Below are 26908 nucleotides of genomic sequence, written 5' to 3'. Positions count from 1 at the left end.
TTCATTATCATTGATAAAGTTTTACACTTTCTGTTTGTCATACCTGTTTAACACGTTCAGTGATGGTTCCATTGCTGACATCTCCAATAGAGGTTATCTTCATCTGTAGATGTGCCAATGATTTCAAGCCTGTAGGGATTCAAAAACTTTTATTAAAATTAATTAAACAATAATTTCAAAGGTCATTGCTAACAGAATTCCTGGTAAATGCATGTCCTTGAACATAACTATTGCAGTTCTATTATTACAATTAATGGTAATATCAGCACATAATAACAAGAGAAGACAAATGAGAAGGCATTCGAGATACATTTTTTATTTTATTTTCCAAACAATTCATGAAGATTAACTTTTCTACGGCAACTAAAATCACAATGTCATGGATCAATGTCCAAAGAAAATCACTGCATTATAGTCACATACCTTGGGATGAACTGATTGAGGATATGCTGGCTGAAGTATTGGTTGTTGGAGTGAGAGTTGTGGTGGCGGCAGTTGTGGTAGTTGGAGCCAGAGTTTTGGTTGCTGCAGATGTGGTTGGTGGAGCCAGAGTTGTTGTGGTTGGACCCAGGGTTGTAGTGGTAAAAGAAGGAGTTGGGGTGGCTGCAGTTGTTGTGGTTGTAGCCGGAGTTGTAGTGGTTGGAGCCAGAGTTGTGGTGGCTGTATTTGTGGTGGTTATTGTTGGACTGGTAGTTGTAGTGGTTGGAACCGCAGTTGTGGTGGCTGCAGCTGTAGTAGTAGGAGCTGGAGTTGTGGTGGCTGCAGTTGTTGTGGTTGGATAAAGAGTTTTGGTGGTCGTAGGCAGAGTTGTCGTTGTCTGAGGCAGAGTTGTGGTGGCTGCAGTTTTAGTGGTTGGTGCCAGAGTTGTAGTGGTTGGAGCCAGAGTTGCAGAGGTTGGACCAACAGTTGTGATGATCGGGACCGGAGTTTTGGTGGTTGCAGTTGTTGTGTTTAAAGCTGGAGTTTTTGTGGTTGTAGCCGGAGTTGTAGTGGTTGGAGCTAGAGTTGTGGTGGCTGTATTTGTGGTGGTTATTGTTGGACTGGGAGTTGTAGTGGTTGGAGCCACAGTTGTAGGGGTTACAGCAGCATTTGTGGCAGCTGCAGCTGTTATGGTAGGAGCTGGAGTTGTAGTGGCTGCAGTTGTTGCGGTTGGAACTGGAGTTGTAGTGGTCAGAGCCGGAGTTGTGGTGACTGAAATTGTGATGGTTTGAGCTGGAGTTGTGGTGGTTGGAGCAGGAGTTGTAGTGGTTGGATCTGGAGATGTAGTGGTTGGAGCCGGACTTGTGGTTGCTACAGTTGTGCTGGTTGGAGCTGGAGTTGTAGTAGTTGGAGCCAGAGTTGGGGTTGTTGGACCCGGAGTTGTGGTGGTTGCAGTTGTGGTGGTTGGAGCTAGAATTGTGGTGGTTGGAGTCAGAGTTGTGGTGGTTGGAGCCGGAGTTGTGGTGGTTGGAGATGGAATGGTAGTAGTTTGAGCCGGAGTTATAATAGACTGAGTGAGAGTTGTAGTGGTTGGAGCAGGAGTTGTGGTGGTTGGAGCTGGAGTTGTGGTGGTTTGAGTCGGAGTTGTGGTGGTTTGAGCCGGAGTTGGTGTGGCTGCAGTTGGGGTAGTTGAAGCAGGAGTTGTAGTAGTTGGAGCTGAAATTGTAGTAGTTTGTGCCTGAGTTGTTGTGGTTGGAGCAGTAGTTGTGGTGGTTGGAGCTGGAGTTGTGGTGGTTGGAGCCGGAGTTGGTGTGGCTGCAATTGTGGTGGTTGTAGCGGGAGTTATGGTGGCTGCAGTTATGGTAGTTGGAGCCAGAGTTGTGGTAGTTGGATATGGAGTTGTAGTGGTTGGAGCTGGACTTGTTTTGGCTGCAGTTGTGGTGGTTGGAGCCGGAGTTGTTGTGGCTACAGTTGTGTTGGATGGAGCCAGAGTTGTGGTAGTTGGAGCCGGAGTTGTGGTGGCTGCAGTTGTGGTAGTTGGAGCTGGAGTTGTTGTGGTTCCAACTTGATTCGTGGTGGTTGGAGCTGGACTTGTGGTGGCTGCAGTTGTGGTGGTTGGAGCTGGAGTTGTAGTAGTAGGAACTGGAGTTGTAGTCATTGGACCCGGGGTTGGGGTTGTTGCACCCGGAGTTGTGGTTTCTGTAGTTGTGGTAGTTGGAGCTGGAGTAGTAGTAGTTGGAGCCGGAGTTGTAGTGGTTGGAGCTCCAGTTGTGGTGGTTGGAGAAGGAGTTGTGGTGGTTGGATCTGGAGATGTACTGGTTGGAGCCGGACTTGTGGTTGCTGCAGTTGTGCTGGTTGGAGCTGGAGTTGTAGTAGTTGGAGCCAGAGTTGTACTTGTTGGACCCGGAGTTGGGGTTGTTGGACCTGGAGTTGTGGTGGTTGCAGTTGTGGTGGTTGGAGATGGAATGGTAGTAGTTTGAGCCGGAGTTATAATAGATTGAGTGAGAGTTGTAGTGGTTGGAGCAGGAGTTGTGGTGGTTGGAGCTGGAGTTGTGGTGGTTTGAGCCGGAGTTGTGGTGGTTTGAGCCGGAGTTGGTGTGGCTGCAGTTGGGGTAGTTGAAGCAGGAGTTGTAGTAGTTGGAGCTGAAATTGAAGTAGTTTGTGCCGGAGTTGTTGTGGTTGGAGCAGGAGTTGTGGTGGTTGGAGCTGGAGTTGTGGTGGTTGGAGCCGGAGTTGGTGTGGCTGCAATTGTGGTGGTTGTAGCAGGATTCTTGGTGGCTGCAGTTGTGGTGGTTGGAGCCAGAGTTGTGGTAGTTTGATATGGAGTTGTAGTGGTTGGAGTTGGACTTTTTTTGGCTGCAGTTGTGGTGGTTGGAGCAGGAGTTGTAGTGGTTTGAGTTGGAGTTGTGGTGGTTGGAGCCGGAGTAGGTGTGGCTGCAATTGTGGTGGTTGTAGCGGGAGTCTTGGTGGCTGCAGTTGTGGTGGTTGGAGCCAGAGTTGTGGTAGTTGGATATGGAGTTGTAGTGGTTGGAGCTGGACGTGTTTTGGCTGCAGTTGTGGTGGTTGGAGCAGGAGTTGTAGTGGTTTGAGTTGGAGTTGGGGTGGTTGGAGCCGGAGTTGTTGTGGCTACAGTTGTTGTGGTTGGATAAAGAGTTTTGGTGGTCGTAGGCAGAGTTGTCGTTGTCTGAGGCAGAGTTGTGGTGGCTGCAGTTTTAGTGGTTGGTGCCAGAGTTGTAGTGGTTGCAGCCAGAGTTGCAGAGGTTGGACCAACAGTTGTGATGATCGGGACCGGAGTTTTGGTGGTTGCAGTTGTTGTGTTTAAAGCTGGAGTTTTTGTGGTTGTAGCCGGAGTTGTAGTGGTTGGAGCCGGAGTTGTGGTGGTTGCAGTTGTGGTGGTTGGAGATGGAATGGTAGTAGTTGGAGCCGGAGTTATAATAGATTGAGTGAGAGTTGTAGTGGTTGGAGCAGGAGTTGTGGTGGTTGGAGCTGGAGTTGTGGTGGTTTGAGCCGGAGTTGTGGTGGTTGGAGCCGGAGTTGGTGTGGCTGCAATTGTGGTGGTTGTAGCGGGGGTTATGGTGGCTGCAGTTGTGGTGGTTGGAGCCAGAGTTGTGGTAGTTGGATATGGAGTTGTAGTGGTTGGTGCTGGACTTGTTTTGGCTGCAGTTGTGGTGGTTGGAGCCGGAGTTGTGGTAGTTGGAGCCGGAGTTGTGGTGGCTGCAGTTGTGGTAGTTGGAGCTGGAGTTGTTGTGGTTGCAACTTGAGTCGTGGTGGTTGGAGCTGGACTTGTGGTGGCTGCAGTTGTGGTGGTTGGAGCTGGAGATTTTGTGGTTGGACCAGGAGTTATAGTAGTTTTAGCTGGAGTTGTAGTGGATGGAGCTGGAGTTGTGGTGGCTGCAGTTGTGGTGGTTGGAGCAAGCGTTGTTGTGGTTAGACCAGGAGTTGTTGTAGCTGCAGTTGTGGTGGTTGGAGCTGGAGTTGCAGTGGTTGGAGACGGAGTTGTGGTGGCTGCAGTTGTGGTGGTTGGAGATGGAATTGTAGAAGTTGGAGCCGGAGTTATAATAGATTGAGCTAGAGATGTAGTGGTTGGAGCAGGAGTTGTGGTGGTTGGAGCTCCAGTTGTGGTGGTTGGAAACGGCGTTGTTTTGGTCTGACCCAGACTTGTGGTGGTTGGAGCAGGAGTTGTGGTGGTTGGATCTGGAGATGTAGTGGTTGGAGCCGGACTTGTGGTTGCTACAGTCGTGCTGGTTGGAGCTGGAGTTGTAGTAGTTGGACCCGGAATTGGGGTTGTTGGACCCGGAGTTGTGGTGGTTGCAGTTGTGGTGGTTGGAGCCGGAGTTGTGGTGGTTGCAGTTGTGGTGGTTGGAGATGGAATGGTAGTAGTTTGAGCCGGAGTTATAATAGATTGAGTGAGAGTTGTAGTGGTTGGAGCAGGAGTTGTGGTGGTTGGAGCTGGAGTTGTGGTGGTTTGAGTCGTAGTTGTGGTAGTTTGAGCCAGAGTTGGTGTGGCTGCAGTTTGGGTAGTTGAAGCAGGAGTTGTAGTAGTTGGAGCTGAAATTGTAGTAGTTTGTGCTGGAGTTGTTGTGGTTGGAGCAGTTGTTGTGTTGGTTGGAGCTGGAGTTGTGGTGGTTGGAGCCGGAGGTAGTGTAGCTGCAATTGTGGTGGTTGTAGTGGGAGTTATGGTGGCTGCAGTTGTGGTGGTTGGAGCCAGAGTTGTGGTAGTTGGATATGGAGTTGTAGTGGTTGGAGCTGGACTTGTTTTGGCTGCAGTTGTGGTGTTTGGAGCTGGAGTTTTTGTGGTTGGACCAGGAGTTATAGTAGTTTTAGCTGGAGTTGTAGTGGATGGAGCTGGACTTGTTGGGGCTACAGGTGTGTTGGTTGGAGCCAGAGTTGTGGTAGTTGGAGCCGGAGTTGTGGTGGCTGCAGTTGTGGTGGTTGGAGCTGGAGTTGTAATAGTTGGAACTGGAGTTGTAGTCATTGGACCCGGGGTTGGGGTTGTTGCACCCGGACTTGTGGTTGCTGCAGTTGTGCTGGTTGGAGCTGGAGTTGTAGTAGTTGGAGCCAGAGTTGTACTCGTTGGACCCGGAGTTGGGGTTGTTGGACCCGGAGTTGTGGTGGTTGCAGTTGTGGTGGTTGGAGTCAGAGTTGTGGTGGTTGGAGCCGGAGTTGTGGTGGTTGGAGCCGGAGTTTTGGTGGTTGCAGTTGTGGTAGTTGGAGCTGGAGTTGTCGTGTTTGGAGCTAGAGCTTTGGTAATGGGATCTGGTTTTGCAGTGGTTGAAGCTGGAGTTGTAGTGGCCGCAGTTATGGTGATTGCAGATGGAATGGTAGTAGTTTGAGCCGGAGTTATAATAGATTGAGTGAGAGTTGTAGTGGTTGGAGCAGGAGTTGTGGTGGTTGGAGCTGGAGTTGTGGTGGTTTGAGCCGGAGTTGTGGTGGTTTGAGCTGGAGTTGGTGTTGCTGCAGTTGGGGTAGTTGAAGCAGGAGTTGTAGTAGTTGGAGCTGAAATTGAAGTAGTTTGTGCCAGGGTTGTTGTGGTTGGAGCAGGAGTTGTGGTGGTTGGAGCTGGAGTTGTGGTGGTTGGAGCCGGAGTTGGTGTGGCTGCAATTGTGGTGGTTGTAGCGGGAGTCTTGGTGTCTGCAGTTGTGGTGGTTGGAGCCAGAGTTGTGGCAGTTTGATATGGAGTTGTAGTGGTTGGAGCTGGACTTGTTTTGGCTTCAGTTGTGGTGGTTGGAGCAGGAGTTGTAGTGGTTTGAGTTGGAGTTGTGGTGGTTGGAGCTGGACTTGTGGTGGCTTCAGTTGTGGTGGTTGGAGCTGGAGTTTTTGTGGTTGGACCAGCAGTTATAGTAGTTTTAGCTGGAGTTGTAGTGGATGGAGCTGGAGTTGTGGTGGCTGCAGTTGTCGTGGTTGGAGCAAGCGTTGTTGTCGTTAGACCAGGAGTTGTTGTAGCTGTAGTCGTGGTGGTTGGAGACGGAGTTGTGGTGCCTGCAGTTGTGGTGGTTGGAGACTGAATTGTAGAAGTTGGAGCCGGAGTTATAATAGATTGAGCTAGAGATGTAGTGGTTGGAGCAGGAGTTGTGGTGGTTTTAGCTCCAGTTGTGGTGGTTGGAAACAGCGTTGTTTTGGTCTGACCCAGACTTGTGGTGGTTGGAGCAGGAGTTGTGGTGGTTGGATCTGGAGATGTAGTGGTTGGAGCTGGACTTGTGGTTGCTACAGTTGTGCTGGTTGGAGCTGGAGTTGTAGTAGTTGGACCCGGAGTCGGGGTTGTTGGACCCAGAGTTGTGGTGGTTGCAGTTGTGGTAGTTGGAGCTAGAATTGTGGTGGTTGGAGTCAGAGTTGTGGTGGTTGGAGCCGGAGTTGTGGTGGTTGCAGTTGTGGTGGTTGGAGATGGAATGGTAGTAGTTTGAGCTGGAGTTATAATAGATTGAGTGAGAGTTGTAGTGGTTGGAGCAGGAGTTGTGGTGGTTGGAGCTGGAGTTGTGGTGGTTGGAGCCGGAGTTGTTGTGGCTACAGTTGTGTTGGTTGGAGCCAGAGTTGTGGTTGTTGGAGCCGGAGTTATGGTGGCTGCAGTTGTGGTGGTTGGAGCCAGAGTTGTGGTAGTTGGATATGGAGTTGTAGTGGTTGGAGCTGGACTTGTTTTGGCTGCAGTTGTGGTGGTTGGAGCTGGAGTTTTTGTGGTTGGACCAGGAGTTATAGTAGTTTTAGCTGGAGTTGTAGTGGATGGAGCTGGACTTGTTGGGGCTACAGTTGTGTTGGTTGGAGCCAGAGTTGTGGTAGTTGGAGCCGGAGTTGTGGTGGCTGCAGTTGTGGTGGTTGGAGCTGGAGTTGTAATAGTTGGAACTGGAGTTGTAGTCATTGGACCCGGGGTTGGGGTTGTTGCACCCGGACTTGTGGTTGCTGCAGTTGTGCTGGTTGGAGCTGGAGTTGTAGTAGTTGGAGCCAGAGTTGTACTCGTTGGACCCGGAGTTGGGGTTGTTGGACCCGGAGTTGTGGTGGTTGCAGTTGTGGCGGTTGGAGTCAGAGTTGTGGTGGTTGGAGCCGGAGTTGTGGTGGTTGGAGCCGGAGTTTTGGTGGTTGCAGTTGTGGTAGTTGGAGCTGGAGTTGTCGTGTTTGGAGCTAGAGCTTTGGTAATGGGATCTGGTTTTGCAGTGGTTGAAGCTGGTGTTGTAGTGGCCGCAGTTATGGTGATTGCAGATGGAATGGTAGTAGTTTGAGCCGGAGTTATAATAGATTGAGTGAGAGTTGTAATGGTTGGACCAGGAGTTGTGGTGGTTGGAGCCGGAGTTGTGGTGGTTGGAGCCGGAGTTGTGGTGGTTTGAGCCGGAGTTGGTGTGGCTGCAGTCGGGGTAGTTGAAGCAGGAGTTGTAGTAGTTGGAGCTGAAATTGAAGTAGTTTGTGCCGGAGTTGTTGTGGTTGGAGCAGGAGTTGTAGTGGTTTGAGTTGGAGTTGTGGTGGTTGGAGCCGGAGTTGATTTGTGGCTACAGTTGTGTTGGTTGGAGCCAGAGTTGTGGTACTTGGAGCTGGAGTTGTTGTGGTTGCAACTTGATTTGTGGTGGTTGGAGCTGGACTTGTGGTGGCTGCAGTTGTGGTGGTTGGAGCTGGAGTTTTTGTGGTTGGACCAGGAGTTATAGTAGTTTTAGCTGGAGTTGTAGTGGATGGAGCTGGAGTTGTGGTGGCTGCAGTTGTGGTGGTTGGAGCTGGAGTTGTAGAAGTTGGAGCCACAGTTGCAGTGGTTGGAGCTCCAGTTGTGGTGGTTGGAGAAGGAGTTGTGGTGGTTGGATCTGGAGATGTAGTGGTAGGAGCCGGACTTGTGGTTGCTGCAGTTGTGCTGGTTGGAGCTGGAGTTGTAGTAGTTGGAGCCAGAGTTGTACTCGTTGGACCCGGAGTTGGGGTTGTTGGACCCGGAGTTGTGGTGGTTGCAGTTGTGGTGGTTGGAGCTAGAATTGGGGTGGTTGGAGTAAGAGTTGTGGTGGTTGGAGCCGGAGTTGTGGTGGTTGCAGTTGTGGTAGTTGGAGCTGGAGTTGTTGTGGTTGGAGCTAGAGCTTTGGTAGTGGGATCTGGTTTTGCAGTGGTTGAAGCTGGAGTTGTAGTGGCTGCAGTTGTGTTGGTTGCAGATGGAATGGTAGTAGTTTGAGCCAGAGTTATAATAGATTGAGTGAGAGTTGTAATGGTTGGACCAGGAGTTGTGGTGGTTGGAGCCGGAGTTGTGGTGGTTTGAGCCGGAGTTGGTGTGGCTGCAGTTGGGGTAGTTGAAGCAGGAGTTGTAGTAGTTGGAGCTGAAATTGAAGTAGTTTGTGCCGGAGTTGCTGTGGTTGGAGCAGGAGTTGTGGTGGTTGGAGCTGGAGTTGTGGTGGTTGGAGCCGGAGTTGGTGTGGCTGCAATTGTGGTGGTTGTAGTGGGAGTCTTGGTGGCTGCAGTTGTGGTGGTTGGAGCCAGAGTTGTGGTAGTTTGATATGGAGTTGTAGTGGTTGGAGCTGGAGTTGTTTTGGCTTCAGTTGTGGTGGTTTTAGTAGGAGTTATGGTGGCTGCAGTTGTGGTGGTTGGAGGCAGAGTTGTGATAGTTGGATATGGAGTTGTAGTGGTTGGAGCTGGACTTGGTTTGGCTGCAGTTGTGGTGGTTGGAGCAGGAGTTGTAGTGGTTTGAGTTGGAGTTGTGGTGGTTGGAGCCGGAGTTGTTGTGGCTACAGTTGTGTTGGTTGGAGCCAGAGTTGTGGTAGTTGGAGCTGGAGTTGTTGTGGTTGCAACTTGATTTGTGGTGGTTGGAGCTGGACTTGTGGTTGCTGCAGTTGTGGTGGTTGGAGGAAGAGTTGTGATAGTTGGATATGGAGTTGTAGTGGTTGGAACTGGACTTGGTTTGGCTGCAGTTGTGGTGGTTGGAGCAGGAGTTGTAGTGGTTTGAGTTGGAGTTGTGGTGGTTGGAGCCGGAGTTGTTGTGGCTACAGTTGTGTTGGTTGGAGCCAGAGTTGTGGTAGTTGGAGCTGGAGTTGTTGTGGTTGCAACTTGATTTGTGGTGGTTGGAGCTGGACTTGTGGTTGCTGCAGTTGTCGTGGTTGGAGCCAGAGTTGTTGTAGTTGGATATGGAGTTGTAGTGGTTGGAGCTGGACTTGTTTTGGCTGCAGTTGTGGTGGTTGGAGCAGGAGTTGTAGTGGTTTGAGTTGGAGTTGTGGTGGTTGGAGCCGGAGTTGTTGTGGCTACAGTTGTGTTGGTTGGAGCCAGAGTTGTGGTACTTGGAGCTGGAGTTGTTGTGGTTGCAACTTGATTTGTGGTGGTTGGAGCTGGACTTGTGGTGGCTGCAGTTGTGGTGGTTGGAGCTGGAGTTTTTGTGGTTGGACCAGGAGTTATAGTAGTTTTAGCTGGAGTTGTAGTGGATGGAGCTGGAGTTGTGGTGGCTGCAGTTGTGGTGGTTGGAGCAAGCGTTGTTGTGGTTAGACCAGGAGTTGTGGTAGCTGCAGTTGTGGTGGTTGGAGGTGGGCTTGTGGTGGTTGTAGCGGGAGTTATGGTGGCTGCAGTTGTGTTGGTTGGAGCCAGAGTTGTGGTAGTTGGATATGGAGTTGTAGTGGTTGGAGCTGGAGTTGTGGTGGCTGCAGTTGTGGTGGTTGGAGCAAGCGTTGTTGTGGTTAGACCATGAGTTGTTGTAGCTGCAGTTGTGGTGGTTGGAGGTGGGCTTGTGGTGGTTTGTGCCGGAGTTGCTGTGGTTGGAGCAGGATTTGTGGTGGTTGGAGCTGGAGTTGTGGTGGTTGGAGCCGGAGTTGGTGTGGCTGCAATTGTGGTGGTTGTAGTGAGAGTCTTGGTGGCTGCAGTTGTGGTGGTTGTAGTGGGAGTCTTGGTGGCTGCAGTTGTGGTGGTTGGAGCAGGAGTTGTAGTGGTTTGAGTTGGAGTTGTGGTGGTTGGAGCCGGAGTTGGTGTGGCTGCAATTGTGGTGGTTGTAGTGGGAGTTATGGTAGCTGCAGTTGTCGTGGTTGGAGCCAGAGTTGTTGTAGTTGGATATGGAGTTGTAGTGGTTGGAGCTGGACTTGTTTTGGCTGCAGTTGTGGTGGTTGGAGCAAGAGTTGTAGTGGTTTGAGTTGGAGGTGTGGTGGTTGGGAGGGTTGTTGTGGCTGACGAGTTGTGGTGGTTGGAGCCGGAGTTGTTGTGGTTGGACCAGGAGTTTGTATTTCTATTGGATTGTTGTGCTCGTTTGGTGGTTGGAGCAGCTTGTTGTGGTAAGACCAGGAGTTGTTGTAGCTGCAGTTGTGGTTGTTGGAGCTGGGCTTGTGGTGGTTGGAGCTGGACTTGTGGTGGCTGCAGTTGTGGTGGTTGGAGCTGGAGTTTAGTAGTTGGAACGGAGTTGTAGTCATTGGACCCGGGGTTGAGTTGTGGTTCTGTAGTTGTGGTAGTTGGCTGGAGTTGTAGAAGTTGGAGCCGCAGTTGCAGTGGTTGGACTACAGTTGTGGTGGTTGGAGAAGGAGTTGTGGTGGTTGGATCTGGAGATGTGGGCGGACTTGTGGTTGCTGCAGTTGTGCTGGTTGGAGCTGGAGTTGTAGTAGTTGGAGCCAGAGTTTTACTCGTTGGACCCGGAGTTGGGGTTGTTGGAGCCGGAGTTGTGGTGGTTGTTATTGACTAGACTTGTGGTGGTTGGAGTAAGCAGTTGGGGTAGTTGAAGATGGAGTTGTAGTAGTTGGAGCTGAACTTGAAGTAGTTTGTGCTGCAGTTGCTGGTGGTTGGAGCAGGAGTTGTGGTGGTTGGAGCTGGAGTTGTGGTGGTTGGAGCCGGAGTTGGTGTGGCTGCAACTGTGGTGGTTTTAGTGGGAGTCTTGGTGGCTGCAGTTGTAAGGTGATTGGAGCCAGAGTTGTTGCTTGTGGTAGTTGTGATGGTTAGCTGGAGTTGTAGTGATTGGAGCCAGAGTTGTACGGACAGTTGGGGTTGTTGGCCCCAGTTGTGGTGGTTGCAGTTGTGGTGGTTGGAGCTAGAATTGTGGTGGTTGGAGTTATGGTGGCTGGTCAGTTGTGGTGGTTGGAGTGAAGAGTTGGCGCAGTTGTGGTGGTGGAGCCAGAGTTGTGGTGTTGATATGGAGTTGTAGTGGTTGGAGCTGGACTTGGTTTGGCTGCAGTTGTGGTGGTTGGAGCAGGAGTTGTAGTGGTTTGAGTTGGAGTTGTGGTGGTTGGAGCCGGAGTTGGTGTGGCTGCAATTGTGGTGGTTGTAGTGGGAGTTATGGTGGCTGCAGTTGTCGTGGTTGGAGCCAGAGTTGTTGTAGTTGGATATGGAGTTGTAGTGGTTGGAGCTGGACTTGTTTTGGCTGCAGTTGTGGTGGTTGGAGCAGGAGTTGTAGTGGTTTGAGTTGGAGTTGTGGTGGTTGGAGCCGGAGTTGTTGTGGCTACAGTTGTGTTGGTTGGAGCCAGAGTTGTGGTAGTTGGAGCGTGTGGTAGTTGTAATGAGGAGTTGTTGTGGTTGCAACTTGATTTGTGGTGGTTGGAGCTGGACTTGTGGTGGCTGCAGTTGTGGTGGTTGGAGCTGGAGTTTTTGTGGTTAGACCAGGAGTTATATTAGTTTTAGCTGGAGTTGTAGTGGTTGGAGCTGGAGTTGTGGTGGCTGCAGTTGTGGTGGTTGGAGCAAGCGTTGTTGTGGTTAGACCAGGAGTTGTGGTAGCTGCAGTTGTGGTGGTTGGAGGGCTTGGTGGTTGTAGCGGGAGTTATGGTGGCTGCAGTTGTGTTGGTTGGAGCCAGAGTTGTGGTAGTTGGATATGGAGTTGTAATGGTTGGAGCTGGACTTGTTTTGGCTGCAGTTGTGGTGGTTGGAGCCGGAGTTGTTGTGGCTACAGTTGTGTTGGTTGGAGCCAGGGTTGTGGTAGTTGGAGCCGGAGTTGTGGCGGCTGCAGTTGTGGTCGTTGGAGCTGGAGATGTTGTGGTTGCAACTTGATTCGTGGTGGTTGGAGCTGCACTTGTGGTGGCTGCAGTCGTGGTGGTTGGAGCTGGAGTTGTAGTAGTTGGAACTGTAGTTGTAGTCATTGGACCCGGGGTTGGGGTTGTTGCACCTGGAGTTGTTGTTTCTGTAGTTGTGGTGATTGGAGCTAGCGTTGTCGTGGTTTGAGTTCCAGGTGTGTTGGTTGGAGCCGGCGTTGTTGTGGTCTGAACCGGAGTTATGTTGGTTGCAGTTTTGGTGGTTGGAGCTGGAGTTTTTGTGGTTGGACCAGGAGTTATAGTAGTTTTAGCTGGAGTTATAGTGGATGGAACTGGAGTTGTTGTGGCTGCAGTTGTGGTGGTTGGAGCAAGCATTGTTGTGGTAAGACCAGGAGTTGTTGTAGCTGCAGTTGTGGTGGTTGGAGCTGGGCTTGTGGTGGTTGGAGCTAGAGTTGTGGTAGTGGGATCTGGAGTTGCAGTGGTTGGAGATGGAATTGTAATAGTTGGAGGCGGAGTTATAATAGATTGACCTAGAGTTGTAGTGGTTGGAGCAGGAGTTGTGGTGGTTGGAGCCGGAGTTGGTGTGGCTGCAATTGTGGTGGTTGTAGCGGGAGTTATGGTGGCTGCAGTTGTGGTGGTTGGAGCCAGAGTTGTGGTAGTTGGATATGGAGTTCTAGTGGTTGGACCAGTTTTGTAGCTGCAGTTGTGGTGGTTGGAGCTGGGCTTGTAGTGGTTGGAGCTAGAGTTGTGGTAGTGGGATCTGGAGTTGCAGTGGTTGGAGATGGAATTGTAGTAGTTGGAGGCGGAGTTATAATAGATTGACCTAGAGTTGTAGTGGTTGGAGCAGGAGTTGTGGTGGTTGGAGCTGGACTTGTGGTGACTGCAGTTTTGGTGGTTGGAGCGGAGTTATAGTAGTTGGAACTGGAGTTGAGTTGGACCCGGGGTTGGGGTGTGCACCCGGAGTTGTGGTTCGTAGTTGGGTAGTTGGAGCCAGAGTTGAGAAGTTGGAGCCGCAGTTGCAGTGGTTGGAGCCCAGTTGTGGTGGTTGGAGAAGAGTTGTGGTGGTTGGATCTGGAGATGTAGTGGTAGGAGCCGGACTTGTGGTTGCGCAGTTGTGCTGGTTGGAGCTGGAGTGTAGTAGTTGGAGCCAGAGTTGTACTCGTTGGACCCGGAGTTGGGGTTGTTGGACCCGGAGTGGGTGGTGCAGTTGTGGTGGTGGAGCAGAATGTGGTGGTGGGAATGTTGTGGTGGTTGGAGCCGGAGTTGTGGTGGTTGCAGTTGTGGTAGTTGGAGCTGGAGTTGTTGTGGTTGGAGCTAGAGCTTTGGTAGTGGGATCTGGTTTTGCAGTGGTTGAAGCTGGAGTTGTAGTGGCTGCAGTTGTGGTGGTTGGAGCCGGAGTTGTTGTGGCTACAGTTGTGTTGGTTGGAGCCAGAGTTGTGGTAGTTGGAGCCGGAGTTGTGGTGGCTGCAGTTGTGGTAGTTGGAGCTGGAGATTTTGTGGTTGCAACTTGATTCGTGGTGGTTGGAGCTGCACTTGTGGTGGCTGCAGTCGTGGTGGTTGGAGCTGGAGTTGTAGTAGTTGGAACTGTAGTTGTAGTCATTGGACCTGGGGTTGGGGTTGTTGCACCTGGAGTTGTTGTTTCTGTAGTTGTGGTGATTGGAGCTAGAGTTGTCGTGGTTTGAGTTCCAGGTGTGTTGGTTGGAGCCGGCGTTGTTGTGGTCTGAACCGGAGTTATGTTGGTCGTAGTTTTGGTGGTTGGAGCTGGAGTTTTTGTGGTTGGACCAGGAGTTATAGTAGTTTTAGCTGGAGTTATAGTTGATGGAACTGGAGTTGTTGTGGCTGCAGTTGTGGTAGTTGGAGCTGGAGTAGTAGTTGGATCCAGCCGTGGGTTGAAGCCCGAGTTGTGTGGTGGAGCAGGAGTTAAGTAGTGGACGAGTTGCAGTGGTTGGAGCCGGGTCGTGGAGCAGTGTGGTAGTTGGAGCGGAGTTGTAGTAGTGGAGCCAGAGTTGAGTGGTGGAGCCCAGTTGGGTGGTGGGACGGCGTTGTTTTGGTCGACCCAGACTGTGGTGGTTGGAGCAGGAGTGTGGTGGTTGGATCTGGAGTTGTAGTAGTTGGAGCCAGAGAGAGTCCTTAGACCGTTTGTTGTGGTAGCTGCAGTTGTGGTGGTTGGAGCTGGAGTTGTGGTGGTTGGAGGTAAACTTGTGGTAGTGAGACTGGAGTTGCAGTGGTTGGAGTCGGAGTTGTGGTGGCGCAGTGGGTGGTTAGAGCAGTGTGGTGGTTGGAGTCAGAGTTGTGGTGGTTGGAGCCGGAGTGTGATGGTGCAGTTGTGGTAGTGGAGCTGGAGTTGTCGGGTTGGAGCTAGAGTTTGGTAGTGGGATCTGGATTTGCAGTGGTTAAGCGGAGTTGTAGTGGCGCAGTTTGGTGGTGGATATGTAATGGTAGTAGTTAGAGCCGGAGTTATAATAGATTGAGTGAGTGTTGTAGTGGTTGGAGCAGGAGTTGTGGTGGTTGGAGCTGGAGTTGTGGTGGTTTCAATGTGGTGGCTGCAGTCTAGTGGTGGAAGGCGGAGTTGTTGTTGCTGGAGCGGGCGTTGTTGAGGTTAGACCCAGAGTTGTGTGGAAACCGGACTTATGGAGGCGCAGCCAGTGGTGAAGGTGGATGGAGTAGTTGGAGCTGGAGTTCTTGTGGTTAGACCTGGAGTAGCTGTAGCTGCAGTTGTGGTGGTCGGAGCTGGGGTTGTGGTGGTTGGAGCAGAGTTGTGGTAGTGGGATCTGGAGTTACAGTTGTTGGACCCGGAGTTGTGTTAGCTGCAGTTGTGGTTGTTTGACCTGAAGTGGTAGTGGTTGGAGCCAGAGCATTGGTAGTTGGATCTGGAGTTGTAGCAGTCGGAGCTGGAGTTGTAGTGGTTGGAACCGGAGTTGGGTTTGTTGGACTCACTGTTGTGGTTATTTCAGTTGTGTTGTTTGGAGCCCGAGTTGTGGTAGTTGGATCTGGACTTGTATTGGTTGGAGCCGGAGTTGTGGTCGTGGTTGCTCCCGTTGTGGTTGGAGCTGGAGTTGTAGTAGTTGGAACCAGAGTTATAGTAGTTTGAGTTGGAGTTATAGTGGATAGAGTTTTATTTGTGATGGCTGCAATTGTGGTGGTTGGAGTCGGAGTTGTAGTAGTTGGAGCTGGAGTTGTGGTGGTTGGAGCTGGGGTTGTGGTGGTTGGAGATAGAATGGTAGCAGTTGGAGCTGGAGTTATAATAGATTGATTAAGAGTTGTAATTGTTGGAGCAGGAGTTGTTGTGGTCTGACCCAGACTTGTGTTGTTTGGAGCCAGAGTTGTAATTGTTTGAGCAGGAGATGTTGTGGTTGCAGTCTTGGTAGCTGGAGCTGGAGTTGTAGTAGTTGGAGCCGGAGTTGTAGTGGTTACAGTTGTGGTGGTTGGAGCTGGGGTTGTGGTGGTTGGAGCTGGAGTTGTAGTAGTTGGAGCAGGAGTCTTTGGGGTTGCAGTTGTGGTAGTTGGAGCCGGAGTTGTGGTGGTTGGAGATGGGGTTGTGGTGGTTGGAGCTGGAGTTGTAATAGTTGTAGCAGGAGTCTTTGTGGTTGCAGTTGTGGTAGTTGGAGCTGAAGGTGTGGTTGCTGCCGTTGTTGTGGTTGGAGCTGGGTTGCAGTACTTGGTGCTGGAGCTTGTTGTGGTTAGACCTGGAGTTGTGGCAGCTGGGGTTGTGGTGGTTGGAGCTGGGGTTGTGGTGGTTGGAGCTAGAGTTGTGGTAGTGGGATCTGGAGTTGCAGTGGTTGAAGCTTGAGTGTCAGTTGTGGTGGTTGGAGATGGAATGGTAGTAGTTGGAGCTGGAGTTATAATAGATTTAGTGAGAGTTGTAGTGGTTGGAGCAGGAGTTGTTGTGGTCTGACCCAGACTTGTGGTGGTTGGAGCCAGAGTTGTGGTAGCTGCAGTTGTGGTGGTTGGAGCTGGAGTTTTGGTAGTGGGATCTGGAGTTGCAGTGGTTGAAGCTGGAGTTGCGGTTGTTGTGGTTAGAGATGGAATGCAGTAGTTGGGGCTGGAGTTATAATAGATTGAGTCAGAGTTGTAGTTGATGGAGCAGGAGTTGTTGTGGTCTGACCCAGACTTGTGGTGGTTGGATCTGGGGTTGTGGTGGTTGGAGCTAGAGTTGTGGTAGTGGGATCTGGAGTTGCAGTGGTTGGAGCCCGAGTTGTTTTAGCTGCAGTTGTGGTGGTTGGAGATGGGGTTGTGGTTGTTGGAGCTGGAGTTGTAGTGGTCAAAGCTGGACTTGTGGTGTCGGAGCCGGTGTAGTTGTGGTTAGACCTGGAGTTGTTGTGGATGGACCTTGACTTGGGGTGGTTGGACCCGGAGTTATAGTGGTTGGAGCTAGAGTTGTGGAAGTTGGATCTGTAGTTGTAGTGGTTAGAGCCGGAGCCTGGTGGATGCAGTTCTGATAGTTGGAGCTGGAATTGTAATAGTTGGAGCAGGAGATGTTGTGGTTGCAGTTGTGGTTGCCGTTTTGGTAGTTGGAGGCAGGGTTGTGGTGGTTGCATTTGTGGTGGTTGGAGATGGGGTTGTGGTGGTTCGAGCTGGAGTTGCAGTAGTTGGAGCAGGAGTCTTGTGGTTGCAGTTGTGGTAGTTGGAGCTGGAGTTGTAGTAGGTTGAGTCGGAGTTGTGGTTGCTGCCGTTGTTGTGGTTTCAGCTGGAGTTGTAGTAGGTGGAGCTGGAGTTATATTAGTTTGAGTTGGAGTTGTAGTGGATAGAGCTTTATTTGTGGTGGCTGCAGTTGTGGTGGTTGGAGCTGGAGTTGTGGTGGTTGGAGCCCTTGTTGTTGTGGCTAGACCTGGACTTGTGTAGCTGTAGTTGTGGTGGTTGGAGCTGGAATTGCAGTAGTTGGTGCTGGAGTTGGTGTGGTTAGACCTGGAGTTGTGGTACCTGGGGTTGTGGTGGTTAGACCTGGAGTTGTGGTACCTGGGGTTGTGGTGGTTGGAGCTGGGGTTTTGGTGGTTGGACCCAGAGTTGTGGTAGTGGGATCTGGAGTTGTTGTGGTTGGAGCTAGAGCTTTGGTAGTGGGATCTGGTTTTGCAGTGGTTGAAGCTGGAGTTGTAGTGGCTGCAGTTGTGTTGGTTGCAGATGGAATGGTAGTAGTTTGAGCCGGAGTTATAATAGATTGAGTGAGAGTTGTAGTGGTTGGACCAGGAGTTGTGGTGGTTGGAGCCGGAGTTGTGGTGGTTTGAGCCGGAGTTGGTGTGGCTTCAGTTGGGGTAGTTGAAGCAGGAGTTGTAGTAGTTGGAGCTGAAATTGAAGTAGTTTGTGCCGGAGTTGCTGTGGTTGGAGCAGGAGTTGTGGTGGCTGCAGTTGTGGTGGTTGGAGCAAGCGTTGTTGTGGTTAGACCAGGAGTTGTGGTAGCTGCAGTTGTGGTGGTTGGAGGTGGGCTTGTGGTGGTTGTAGCGGGAGTTATGGTGGCTGCAGTTGTGTTGGTTGGAGCCAGAGTTGTGGTAGTTGGATATGGAGTTGTAGTGGTCGGAGCTGGAGTTGTGGTGGCTGTGGTTGTGTTGGTTGGAGCCAGAGTTGTGGTAGTTGGATATGGAGTTGTAGTGGTTGGAGCTGGACTTGTTTTGGCTGCAGTTGTGGTGGTTGGAGCCGGAGTTGTTGTGGCTACAGTTGTGTTGGTTGGAGCCAGAGTTGTGGTAGTTGGAGCCGGAGTTGTGGTGTCTGCAGTTATGGTAGTTGGAGCTGGAGTTGTTGTGGTTCCAACTTGATTCGTGGTGGTTGGAGCTGGACTTGTGGTGGCTGCAGTTTTGGTGGTTGGAGCTGGAGTTGTAGTCATTGGACCCGGGGTTGGGGTTGTTGCACCCGGAGTTGTGGTTTCTGTAGTTGTGGTAGTTGGAGCTGGAGTTGTAGAAGTTGGAGCCGCAGTTGCAGTGGTTGGAGCTCCAGTTGTGGTGGTTGGAGAAGGAGTTGTGGTGGTTGGATCTGGAGATGTAGTGGTAGGAGCCGGACTTGTGGTTGCTGCAGTTGTGCTGGTTGGAGCTGGAGTTGTAGTAGTTGGAACCAGAGTTGTACTCGTTGGACCCAGAGTTGGGGTTGTTGGACCCGGAGTTGTGGTGGTTGCAGTTGTGGTGGTTGGAGCTAGAATTGTGGTGGTTGGAGTAAGAGTTGTGGTGGTTGGAGCCAGAGTTGTGGTTGTTGCAGTTGTCGTAGTTGGAGCTGGAGTTGTTGTGGTTGAAGCTAGAGCTTTGGTAGTGGGATCTGGAGTTGTGGTGGATGGAGCCGGAGTTGTGGTGGTTGGAGCAGGAGTTGTAGTGGTTTGAGTTGGAGTTGTGGTGGTTGGAGCCAGAGTTGGTGTGTCTGCAATTGTGGTGGTTTTAGTAGGAGTTATGGTGGCTGCAGTTGGGGTGGTTGGAGCCAGAGTTGTGGTAGTTGGATATGGAGTTGTAGTGGTTGGAGCTGGACTTGGTTTGGCTGCAGTTGTGGTGGTTGGAGCAGGAGTTGTAGTGGTATGAGTTGGATTTGTTTTGGTTGGAGCCGGAGTTTGTGTGGCTGCAATTGTGGTGGTTGTAGTGGGAGTTATGGTGGCTTCAATTGTGGTGGTTGTAGTGGGAGTTATGGTGGCTGCAGTTTTCGTGGTTGGAGCCAGAGTTGTGGTAGTTGGATATGGAGTTGTAGTGGTTGCAGTTGTGGTAGTTGGAGCTGGAGTTGTTGTGGTTGGAGCTAGAGCTTTGGTAGTGGGATCTGGTTTTGCAGTGGTTGAAGCTGGAGTTGTAGTGGCTGCAGTTGTGTTGGTTGCAGATGGAATGGTAGTAGTTTGAGCCGGAGTTATAATAGATTGAGTGAGAGTTGTAGTGGTTGGACCAGGAGTTGTGGTGGTTGGAGCCGGAGTTGTGGTGGTTTGAGCCGGAGTTGGTGTGGCTGCAGTTTGGGTAGTTGAAGCAGGAGTTGTAGTAGTTGGAGCTGAAATTGAAGTAGTTTGTGCCGGAGTTGCTGTGGTTGGAGCAGGAGTTGAGGTGGTTGGAGCCGGAGTTGGTGTGGCTGCAATTGTGGTGGTTGTAGTGGGAGTCTTGGTGGCTGCAGTTGTGGTGGTTGGAGCCAGAGTTGTGGTAGTTTGATATGGAGTTGTAGTGGTTGGAGCTGGAATTGTTTTGGCTTCAGTTGTGGTGGTTGGAGCAGGAGTTGTAGTGGTTTGAGTTGGAGTTGTGGTGGTTGGAGCTGGAATTGTTTTGGCTTCAGTTGTGGTGGTTGGAGCAGGAGTTGTAGTGATTTGAGTTGGAGTTGTGGTGGTAAGAGCAAGAGTTGGTGTGGCTGCAATTGTGGTGGTTTTAGTAGGAGTTATGGTGGCTGCAGTTGTGGTGGTTGGAGCCAGAGTTGTGGTAGTTTGATATGGAGTTGTAGTGGTTGGAGCTGGAGTTGTTTTGGCTCCAGTTGTGGTGGTTGGAGCAGGAGTTGTAGTGGTTTGAGTTGGAGTTATGGTGGTTGGAGCCAGAGTTATCGTGGCTGCAATTGTGGTGGTTGTAGCGGGAGTTATGGTGGCTGTAGTTGTGGTGGTTGGACCCAGAGTTGTGGTAGTTGTATATGGAGTTGTAGTGGTTGGAGCTGGACTTGTTTTGGCTGCAGTTGTGGTGGTTGGAGCCGGAGTTGTTGTGGCTACAATTGTGTTGGTTGGAGCCAGAGTTGTGGTAGTTGGAGCCGGAGTTGTGGTGTCTGCAGTTGTGGTAGTTGGAGCTGGAGTTGTTGTGGTTCCAACTTGATTTGTGGTGGTTGGAGCTGGACTTGTGGTGGCTGCAGTTGTGGTGGTTGGAGCTGGAGTTGTAGTAGTTGGAACTGGAGTTGTAGTCATTGGACCCGGGGTTGGGGTTGTTTCACCCGGAGTTGTGGTTTCTGTAGTTGTGGTAGTTGGAGCTGGAGTTGTAGAAGTTGGAGCCGCAGTTGCAGTGGTTGGAGCTACAGTTGTGGTGGTTGGAGAAGGAGTTGTGGTGGTTGGATCTGGAGATGTAGTGGTAGGAGCAGGACTTGTGGTTGCTGCAGTTGTGCTGGTTGGAGCTGGAGTTGTAGTAGTTGGAGCCAGAGTTTTACTCGTTGGACCCAGAGTTGGGGTTGTTGGACCCGGAGTTGTGGTGGTTGCAGTTGTGGTCATTGGAGCTAGAATTGTGGTGGTTGGAGTAAGAGTTGTGGTAGTTGGATATGGAGTTGTAGTGGTTGGAGCTGGACTTGGTTTGGCTGCAGTTGTGGTGGTTGGAGCAGGAGTTGTAGTGGTTTGAGTTGGAGTTGTGGTGGCTGGAGCCGGAGTTTGTGTGGCTGCAATTGTGGTGGTTGTAGTGGGAGTTATGGTGGCTGCAGTTGTCGTGGTTGGAGCCAGAGTTGTGGTGGTTGGAGCTGGAGTTGTGGTGGTTGGAGCCGGAGTTGGTGTGGCTGCAATTGTGGTGGTTGGAGCCAGAGTTATGGTGGCTGCAGTTGTGGTGGTTGGAGCCAGAGTTGTGGTAGTTGGATATGGAGTTGTAGTGGTTGGAGCTGGACTTGTTTTGGCTGCTGTTGTGGTGGTTGGAGCCGGAGTTGTTGTGGCTACAGTTGTGTTGGTTGGAGCCAGAGTTGTGGTAGTTGGAGCCGGAGTTGTGGTGTCTGCAGTTGTGGTAGTTGGAGCTGGAGTTGTTGTGGTTCCAACTTGATTCGCGGTGGTTGGAGCTGGACTTGTGGTGGCTGCAGTTTTGGTGGTTGGAGCTGGAGTTGTAGTAGTTGGAACTGGAGTTGTAGTCATTGGACCTGGGGTTGGGGTTGTTGCACCCGGAGTTGTGGTTTCTGTAGTTGTGGTAGTTGGAGCTGGAGTTGTAGAAGTTGGAGCCGCAGTTGCAGTGGTTGGAGCTCCAGTTGTGGTGGTTGGAGAAGGAGTTGTCGTGGTTGGATCTGGAGATGTAGTGGTAGGAGCTGGACTTGTGGTTGCTGCAGTTGTGCTGGTTGGAGCTGGAGTTGTAGTGGTTGGAGCCAGAGTTGTACTCGTTGGACCAGGAGTTGGGGTTGTTGGACCCGGAGTTGTGGTGGTTGCAGTTGCGGTGGTTGGAGCTAGAATTGGGGTGGTTGGAGTAAGAGTTGTGGTGGTTGGAGCCGGAGTTGTGGTGGTTGCAGTTGTGGTAGTTGGAGCTGGAGTTGTTGTGGTTGGAGCTAGAGCTTTGGTAGTGGGATCTGGTTTTGCAGTGGTTGAAGCTGGAGTTGTAGTGGCTGCAGTTGTGTTTGTTGCAGATGGAATGGTAGTAGTTTGAGCCGGAGTTATAATAGATTGAGTGAGAGTTGCTGTGGTTGGAGCAGAAGTTGTGGTGGTTGGAGCTGGAGTTGTGGTGGTTGGAGCCGGAGTTGGTGTGGCTGCAATTGTGGTGGTTGTAGTGGGAGACTTGGTGGCTGCAGTTGTGGTGGTTGGAGCCAGAGTTGTGGTAGTTTGATATGGAGTTGTAGTGGTTGGAGCTGGAGTTGTTTTGGCTCCAGTTGTGGTGGTTGGAGCAGGAGTTGTAGTGGTTTGAGTTGGAGTTATGGTGGTTGGAGCCAGAGTTATAGTGGCTGCAATTGTAGTGGTTGTAGCGGGAGTTATGGTGGCTGCAGTTGTGGTGGTTGGACCCAGAGTTGTGGTAGTTGGATATGGAGTGGTAGTGGTTGGAGCTGGACTTGTTTTGGCTGCAGTTGTGGTGGTTGGAGCCAGAGTTGTTGTGGCTACAATTGTGTTGGTTGGAGCCAGAGTTGTGGTAGTTGGAGCCGGAGTTGTGGTGTCTGCAGTTGTGGTAGTTGGAGCTGGATTTGTTGTGGTTCCAACTTGATTTGTGGTGGTTGGAGCTGGACTTGTGGTGGCTGCAGTTGTGGTGGTTGGAGCTGGAGTTGTAGTAGTTGGAACTGGAGTTGTAGTCATTGGACCCGGGGTTGGGGTTGTTTCACCCGGAGTTGTGGTTTCTGTAGTTGTGGTAGTTGGAGCTGGAGTTGTAGAAGTTGGAGCCGCAGTTGCAGTGGTTGGAGCTACAGTTGTGGTGGTTGGAGAAGGAGTTGTGGTGGTTGGATCTGGAGATGTAGTGGTAGGAGCAGGACTTGTGGTTGCTGCAGTTGTGCTGGTTGGAGCTGGAGTTGTAGTAGTTGGAGCCAGAGTTTTACTCGTTGGACCCGGAGTTGGGGTTGTTGGACCCGGAGTTGTGGTGGTTGCAGTTGTGGTCATTGGAGCTAGAATTGTGGTGGTTGGAGTAAGAGTTGTGGTAGTTGGATATGGAGTTGTAGTGGTTGGAGCTGGACTTGGTTTGGCTGCAGTTGTGGTGGTTGGAGCAGGAGTTGTAGTGGTTTGAGTTGGAGTTGTGGTGGCTGGAGCCGGAGTTTGTGTGGCTGCAATTCTGGTGGTTTTAGTGGGAGTTATGGTGGCTGCAGTTGTCGTGGTTGGAGCCAGAGTTGTGGTGGTTGGAGCTGGAGATGTAGTGGTTGGAGCCGGACTTGTGGTTGCTGCAGTTGTGCTGGTTGGAGCTGGAGTTGTAGTAGTTGGAGCCAGAGTTGTACTCGTTGGACCCGGAGTTGGGGTTGTTGGACCCGGAGTTGTGGTGGTTGCAGTTGTGGTGGTTGGAGCTAGAATTGTGGTGGTTGGAGTAAGAGTTGTGGTGGTTGGAGCCGGAGTTGTGGTGGTTGCAGTTGTGGTAGTTGTAGTGGGAGACTTGGTGGCTGCAGTTGTGGTGGTTGGAGCCAGAGTTGTGGTAGTTTGATATGGAGTTGTAGTGGTTGGAGCTGGACTTGGTTTGGCTGCAGTTGTGGTGGTTGGAGCAGGAGTTGTAGTGGTTTGAGTTGGAGTTGTGGTGGTTGGAGCCGGAGTTTGTGTGGCTGCAATTGTGGTGGTTGTAGTGGGAGTTATGGTGGCTGCAGTTGTGGTGGTCGGAGCCAGAGTTGTGGTAGTTGAATATGGAGTTGTAGTGGTTGGAGCTGGACTTGTTTTGGCTGCAGTTGTGGTGGTTGGAGCAGGAGTTTTAGTGGTTTGAGTTGGAGTTGTGGTGGTTGGAGCCGGAGTTGTTGTGGCTACAGTTGTGTTGGTTGGAGCCAGAGTTGTGGTAGTTGGAGCCGGAGTTGTGGTGGCTGCAGTTGTGGTAATTGGAGCTGGAGTTGTTGTGGTTGCAACTTGATTTGTGGTGGTTGGAGCTGGACTTGTGGTGGCTGCAGTTGTGGTGGTTGGAGCTGGAGTTTTTGTGGTTAGACCAGGAGTTATATTAGTTTTAGCTGGAGTTGTAGTGGATGGAGCTGGAGTTGTGGTGGCTGCAGTTGTGGTGGTTGGAGCAAGCGTTGTTGTGGTTAGACCAGGAGTTGTGGTAGCTGCAGTTGTGGTGGTTGTAGCGGGAGTTACGGTGGCTGCAGTTGTGTTGGTTGGAGCCAGAGTTGTGGTAGTTGGATATGGAGTTGTAGTGGTTGGAGCTGGACTTGTTTTGGCTGCAGTTGTGGTGGTTGGAGCCGGAGTTGTTGTGGCTACAGTTGTGTTGGTTGGAGCCAGAGTTGTGGTTGTTGGAGCCGGAGTTGTGGTGGCTGCAGTTGTGGTAGTTGGAGCTGGAGATGTTGTGGTTGCAACTTGATTCGTGGTGGTTGGAGCTGCACTTGTGGTGGCTGCAGTCGTGGTGGTTGCAGCTGGAGTTGTAGTAGTTGGAACTGGAGTTGTAGTCATTGGACCCGGGGTTGGGGTTGTTGCCCCTGGAGTTGTTGTTTCTGTAGTTGTGGTGATTGGAGCTAGAGTTGTCGTGGTTTGAGTTCCAGGTGTGTTGGTGGGAGCCGGCGTTGTTGTGGTCTGAACCGGAGTTATGTTGGTTGCAGTTTTGGTGGTTGGAGCTGGAGTTTTTGTGGTTGGACCAGGAGTTATAGTAGTTTTAGCTGGAGTTATAGTTGATGGAACTGGAGTTGTTGTGGCTGCAGTTGTGGTGGTTGGAGCAAGCGTTGTTGTGGTTAGACCAGGAGTTGTTGTAGCTGCAGTTGTGGTGGTTGGAGCTGAGCTTGTGGTGGTTGGAGCTAGAGTTGTGGTAGTGGGATCTGGAGTTGCAGTGGTTGGAGATGGAATTGTAGTAGTTGGAGGCGGAGTTATAATAGATTGACCTAGAGTTGTAGTGGTTTGAGCAGGAGTTGTGGTGGTTGGAGCTGGAGTTGTGGTGGTTGGAGCCGGAGTTGGTGTGGTTGCAATTGTGGTGGTTGTAGCGGGAGTTATGGTGGCTGCAGTTGTGGTGGTTGGAGCCAGAGTTGTGGTAGTTGGATATGGAGTTCTAGTGGTTAGACCAGGAGTTGTTGTAGCTGCAGTTGTGGTGGTTGGAGCTGGGCTTGTGGTGGTTGGAGCTAGAGTTGTGGTAGTGGGATCTGGAGTTGCAGTGGTTGGAGATGGAATTGTAGTAGTTGGAGGCGGAGTTATGATAGATTGACCTAGAGTTGTAGTGGTTGGAGCAGGAGTTGTGGTGGTTGGAGCTGGACTTGTGGTGACTGCAGTTTTGGTGGTTGGAGCTGGAGTTATAGTAGTTGGAACTGGAGTTGTAGTTATTGGACCCGGGGTTGGGGTTGTTGCACCCGGAGTTGTGGTTTCTGTAGTTGTGGTAGTTGGAGCCAGAGTTGTAGAAGTTGGAGCCGCAGTTGCAGTGGTTGGAGCTCCAGTTGTGGTGGTTGGAGAATGAGTTGTGGTGGTTGGATCTGGAGATGTAGTGGTAGGAGCCGGACTTGTGGTTGCTGCAGTTGTGCTGGTTGGAGCTGGAGTTGTAGTAGTTGGAGCCAGAGTTGTACTCGTTGGACCCGGAGTTGGGGTTGTTGGACCCGGAGTTGTGGTGGTTGCAGTTGTGGTGGTTGGAGCTAGAATTGTGGTGGTTGGAGTAATTGTTGTGGTGGTTGGAGCCGGAGTTGTGGTGGTTGCAGTTGTGGTAGTTGGAGCTGGAGTTGTTGTGGTTGGAGCTAGAGGTTTGGTAGTGGGATCTGGTTTTGCAGTGGTTGAAGCTGGAGTTGTAGTGGCTGCAGTTGTGGTGGTTGGAGCCGGAGTTGTTGTGGCTACAGTTGTGTTGGTTGGAGCCAGAGTTGTGGTAGTTGGAGCCGGAGTTGTGGTGGCTGCAGTTGTGGTAGTTGGAGCTGGAGATGTTGTGGTTGCAACTTGATTCGTGGTGGTTGGAGCTGCACTTGTGGTGGCTGCAGTCGTGGTGGTTGCAGCTGGAGTTGTAGTAGTTGGAACTGGAGTTGTAGTCATTGGACCTGGGGTTGGGGTTGTTGCACCTGGAGTTGTTGTTTCTGTAGTTGTGGTGATTGGAGCTAGAGTTGTCGTGGTTTGAGTTCCAGGTGTGTTGGTTGGAGCCGGCGTTGTTGTGGTCTGAACCGGAGTTATGTTGGTCGTAGTTTTGGTGGTTGGAGCTGGAGTTTTTGTGGTTGGACCAGGAGTTATAGTAGTTTTAGCTGGAGTTATAGTTGATGGAACTGGAGTTGTTGTGGCTGCAGTTGTGGTAGTTGGAGCTGGAGTTGTAGTAGTTGGATCCAGCCTCGTTGTGGTTGAAGCCCGAGTTGTGGTGGTTGGAGCAGGAGTTATAGTAGTTGGATCTGTAGTTGCAGTGGTTGGAGCCGGAGTTCTCGTGGATGCAGTTGTGGTAGTTGGAGCTGGAGTTGTAGTAGTTGGAGCCAGAGTTGTAGTGGTTGGAGCTCCAGTTGTGGTGGTTGGAGACGGCGTTGTTTTGGTCTGACCCAGACTTGTGGTGGTTGGAGCAGGAGTTGTGGTGGTTGGATCTGGAGTTGTAGTAGTTGGAGCCAGAGATGTAGTCCTTAGACCGTTTGTTGTGGTAGCTGCAGTTGTGGTGGTTGGAGCTGGAGTTGTGGTGGTTGGAGGTAAACTTGTGGTAGTGAGATCTGGAGTTGCAGTGGTTGGAGTCGGAGTTGTGGTGGCTGCAGTTGTGGTGGTTAGAGCTAGAATTGTGGTGGTTGGAGTCAGAGTTGTGGTGGTTGGAGCCGGAGTTGTGATGGTTGCAGTTGTGGTAGTTGGAGCTGGAGTTGTCGTGGTTGGAGCTAGAGTTTTGGTAGTGGGATCTGGATTTGCAGTGGTTGAAGCGGGAGTTGTAGTGGCTGCAGTTTTGGTGGTTGGATATGTAATGGTAGTAGTTAGAGCCGGAGTTATAATAGATTGAGTGAGTGTTGTAGTGGTTGGAGCAGGAGTTGTGGTGGTTGGAGCTGGAGTTGTGGTGGTTGCAATTGTGGTGGCTGCAGTCTTAGTGGTGGAAGGCGGAGTTGTTGTTGCTGGAGCGGGCGTTGTTGAGGTTAGACCCAGAGTTGTTGTGGATATACCTGGACTTATGGAGGCTGCAGCTCTAGTGGTTGAAGGTGGAATGGTAGTAGTTGGAGCTGGAGTTCTTGTGGTTAGACCTGGAGTAGCTGTAGCTGCAGTTGTGGTGGTCGGAGCTGGGGTTGTGGTGGTTGGAGCTAGAGTTGTGGTAGTGGGATCTGGAGTTACAGTTGTTGGACCCGGAGTTGTGTTAGCTGCAGTTGTGGTGGTTTGACCTGAAGTGGTAGTGGTTGGAGCCAGAGCATTGGTAGTTGGATCTGGAGTTGTAGCAGTCGGAGCTGGAGTTGTAGTGGTTGGACCCGGAGTTGGGTTTGTTGGACTCACTGTTGTGGTTATTTCAGTTGTGTTGTTTGGAGCCCGAGTTGTGGTAGTTGGATCTGGACTTGTATTGGTTGGAGCCGGAGTTGTGGTCGTGGTTGCTCCCGTTGTGGTTGGAGCTGGAGTTGTAGTAGTTGGAACCAGAGTTATAGTAGTTTGAGTTGGAGTTATAGTGGATAGAGTTTTATTTGTGATGGCTGCAATTGTGGTGGTTGGAGTCGGAGTTGTAGTAGTTGGAGCTGGAGTTGTGGTGGTTGGAGCTGGGGTTGTGGTGGTTGGAGATAGAATGGTAGCAGTTGGAGCTGGAGTTATAATAGATTGATTAAGAGTTGTAATTGTTGGAGCAGGAGTTGTTGTGGTCTGACCCAGACTTGTGTTGTTTGGAGCCAGAGTTGTAATTGTTTGAGCAGGAGATGTTGTGGTTGCAGTCTTGGTAGCTGGAGCTGGAGTTGTAGTAGTTGGAGCCGGAGTTGTAGTGGTTACAGTTGTGGTGGTTGGAGCTGGGGTTGTGGTGGTTGGAGCTGGAGTTGTAGTAGTTGGAGCA

The 26908-nt window shown here is 51.2% G+C and overlaps 1 protein-coding gene and 1 long non-coding RNA gene across 3 annotated transcripts; one reads left to right on the top strand and one right to left on the bottom strand.

Annotated features, from left to right (window-relative positions):
• Window positions 1-705: 705 nt before the first annotated feature.
• On the bottom strand, window positions 706-25168 carry LOC127369803 (GATA zinc finger domain-containing protein 14-like; the record flags this gene model as incomplete). Its single annotated transcript, XM_051411539.1, has 3 exons — window positions 706-2343; window positions 19878-20531; window positions 24288-25168. Coding segments are annotated over 3 exons (3033 nt in total), but the record flags the coding sequence as incomplete, so codon positions are not given.
• Window positions 2592-17605, top strand: LOC127369275 (uncharacterized). Of its 2 annotated transcripts, none has more exons than XR_007886049.1 (4): window positions 2592-2655; window positions 2848-2958; window positions 17118-17204; window positions 17511-17605. It is a non-coding gene; the product is annotated as an uncharacterized LOC127369275 (long non-coding RNA). The 2 variants fall into 2 exon arrangements; XR_007886050.1 differs by lacking the exon at window positions 17118-17204 and adding an exon at window positions 9294-9380.
• Window positions 25169-26908: the final 1740 nt, after the last annotated feature.

This window comes from Dicentrarchus labrax, unplaced genomic scaffold, assembly GCF_905237075.1.
Source record: "Dicentrarchus labrax unplaced genomic scaffold, dlabrax2021, whole genome shotgun sequence".
In the NCBI taxonomy this organism is placed as follows: domain Eukaryota; kingdom Metazoa; phylum Chordata; class Actinopteri; family Moronidae; genus Dicentrarchus; species Dicentrarchus labrax.
This window is presented reverse-complemented; position numbering and strand designations above follow the sequence as displayed.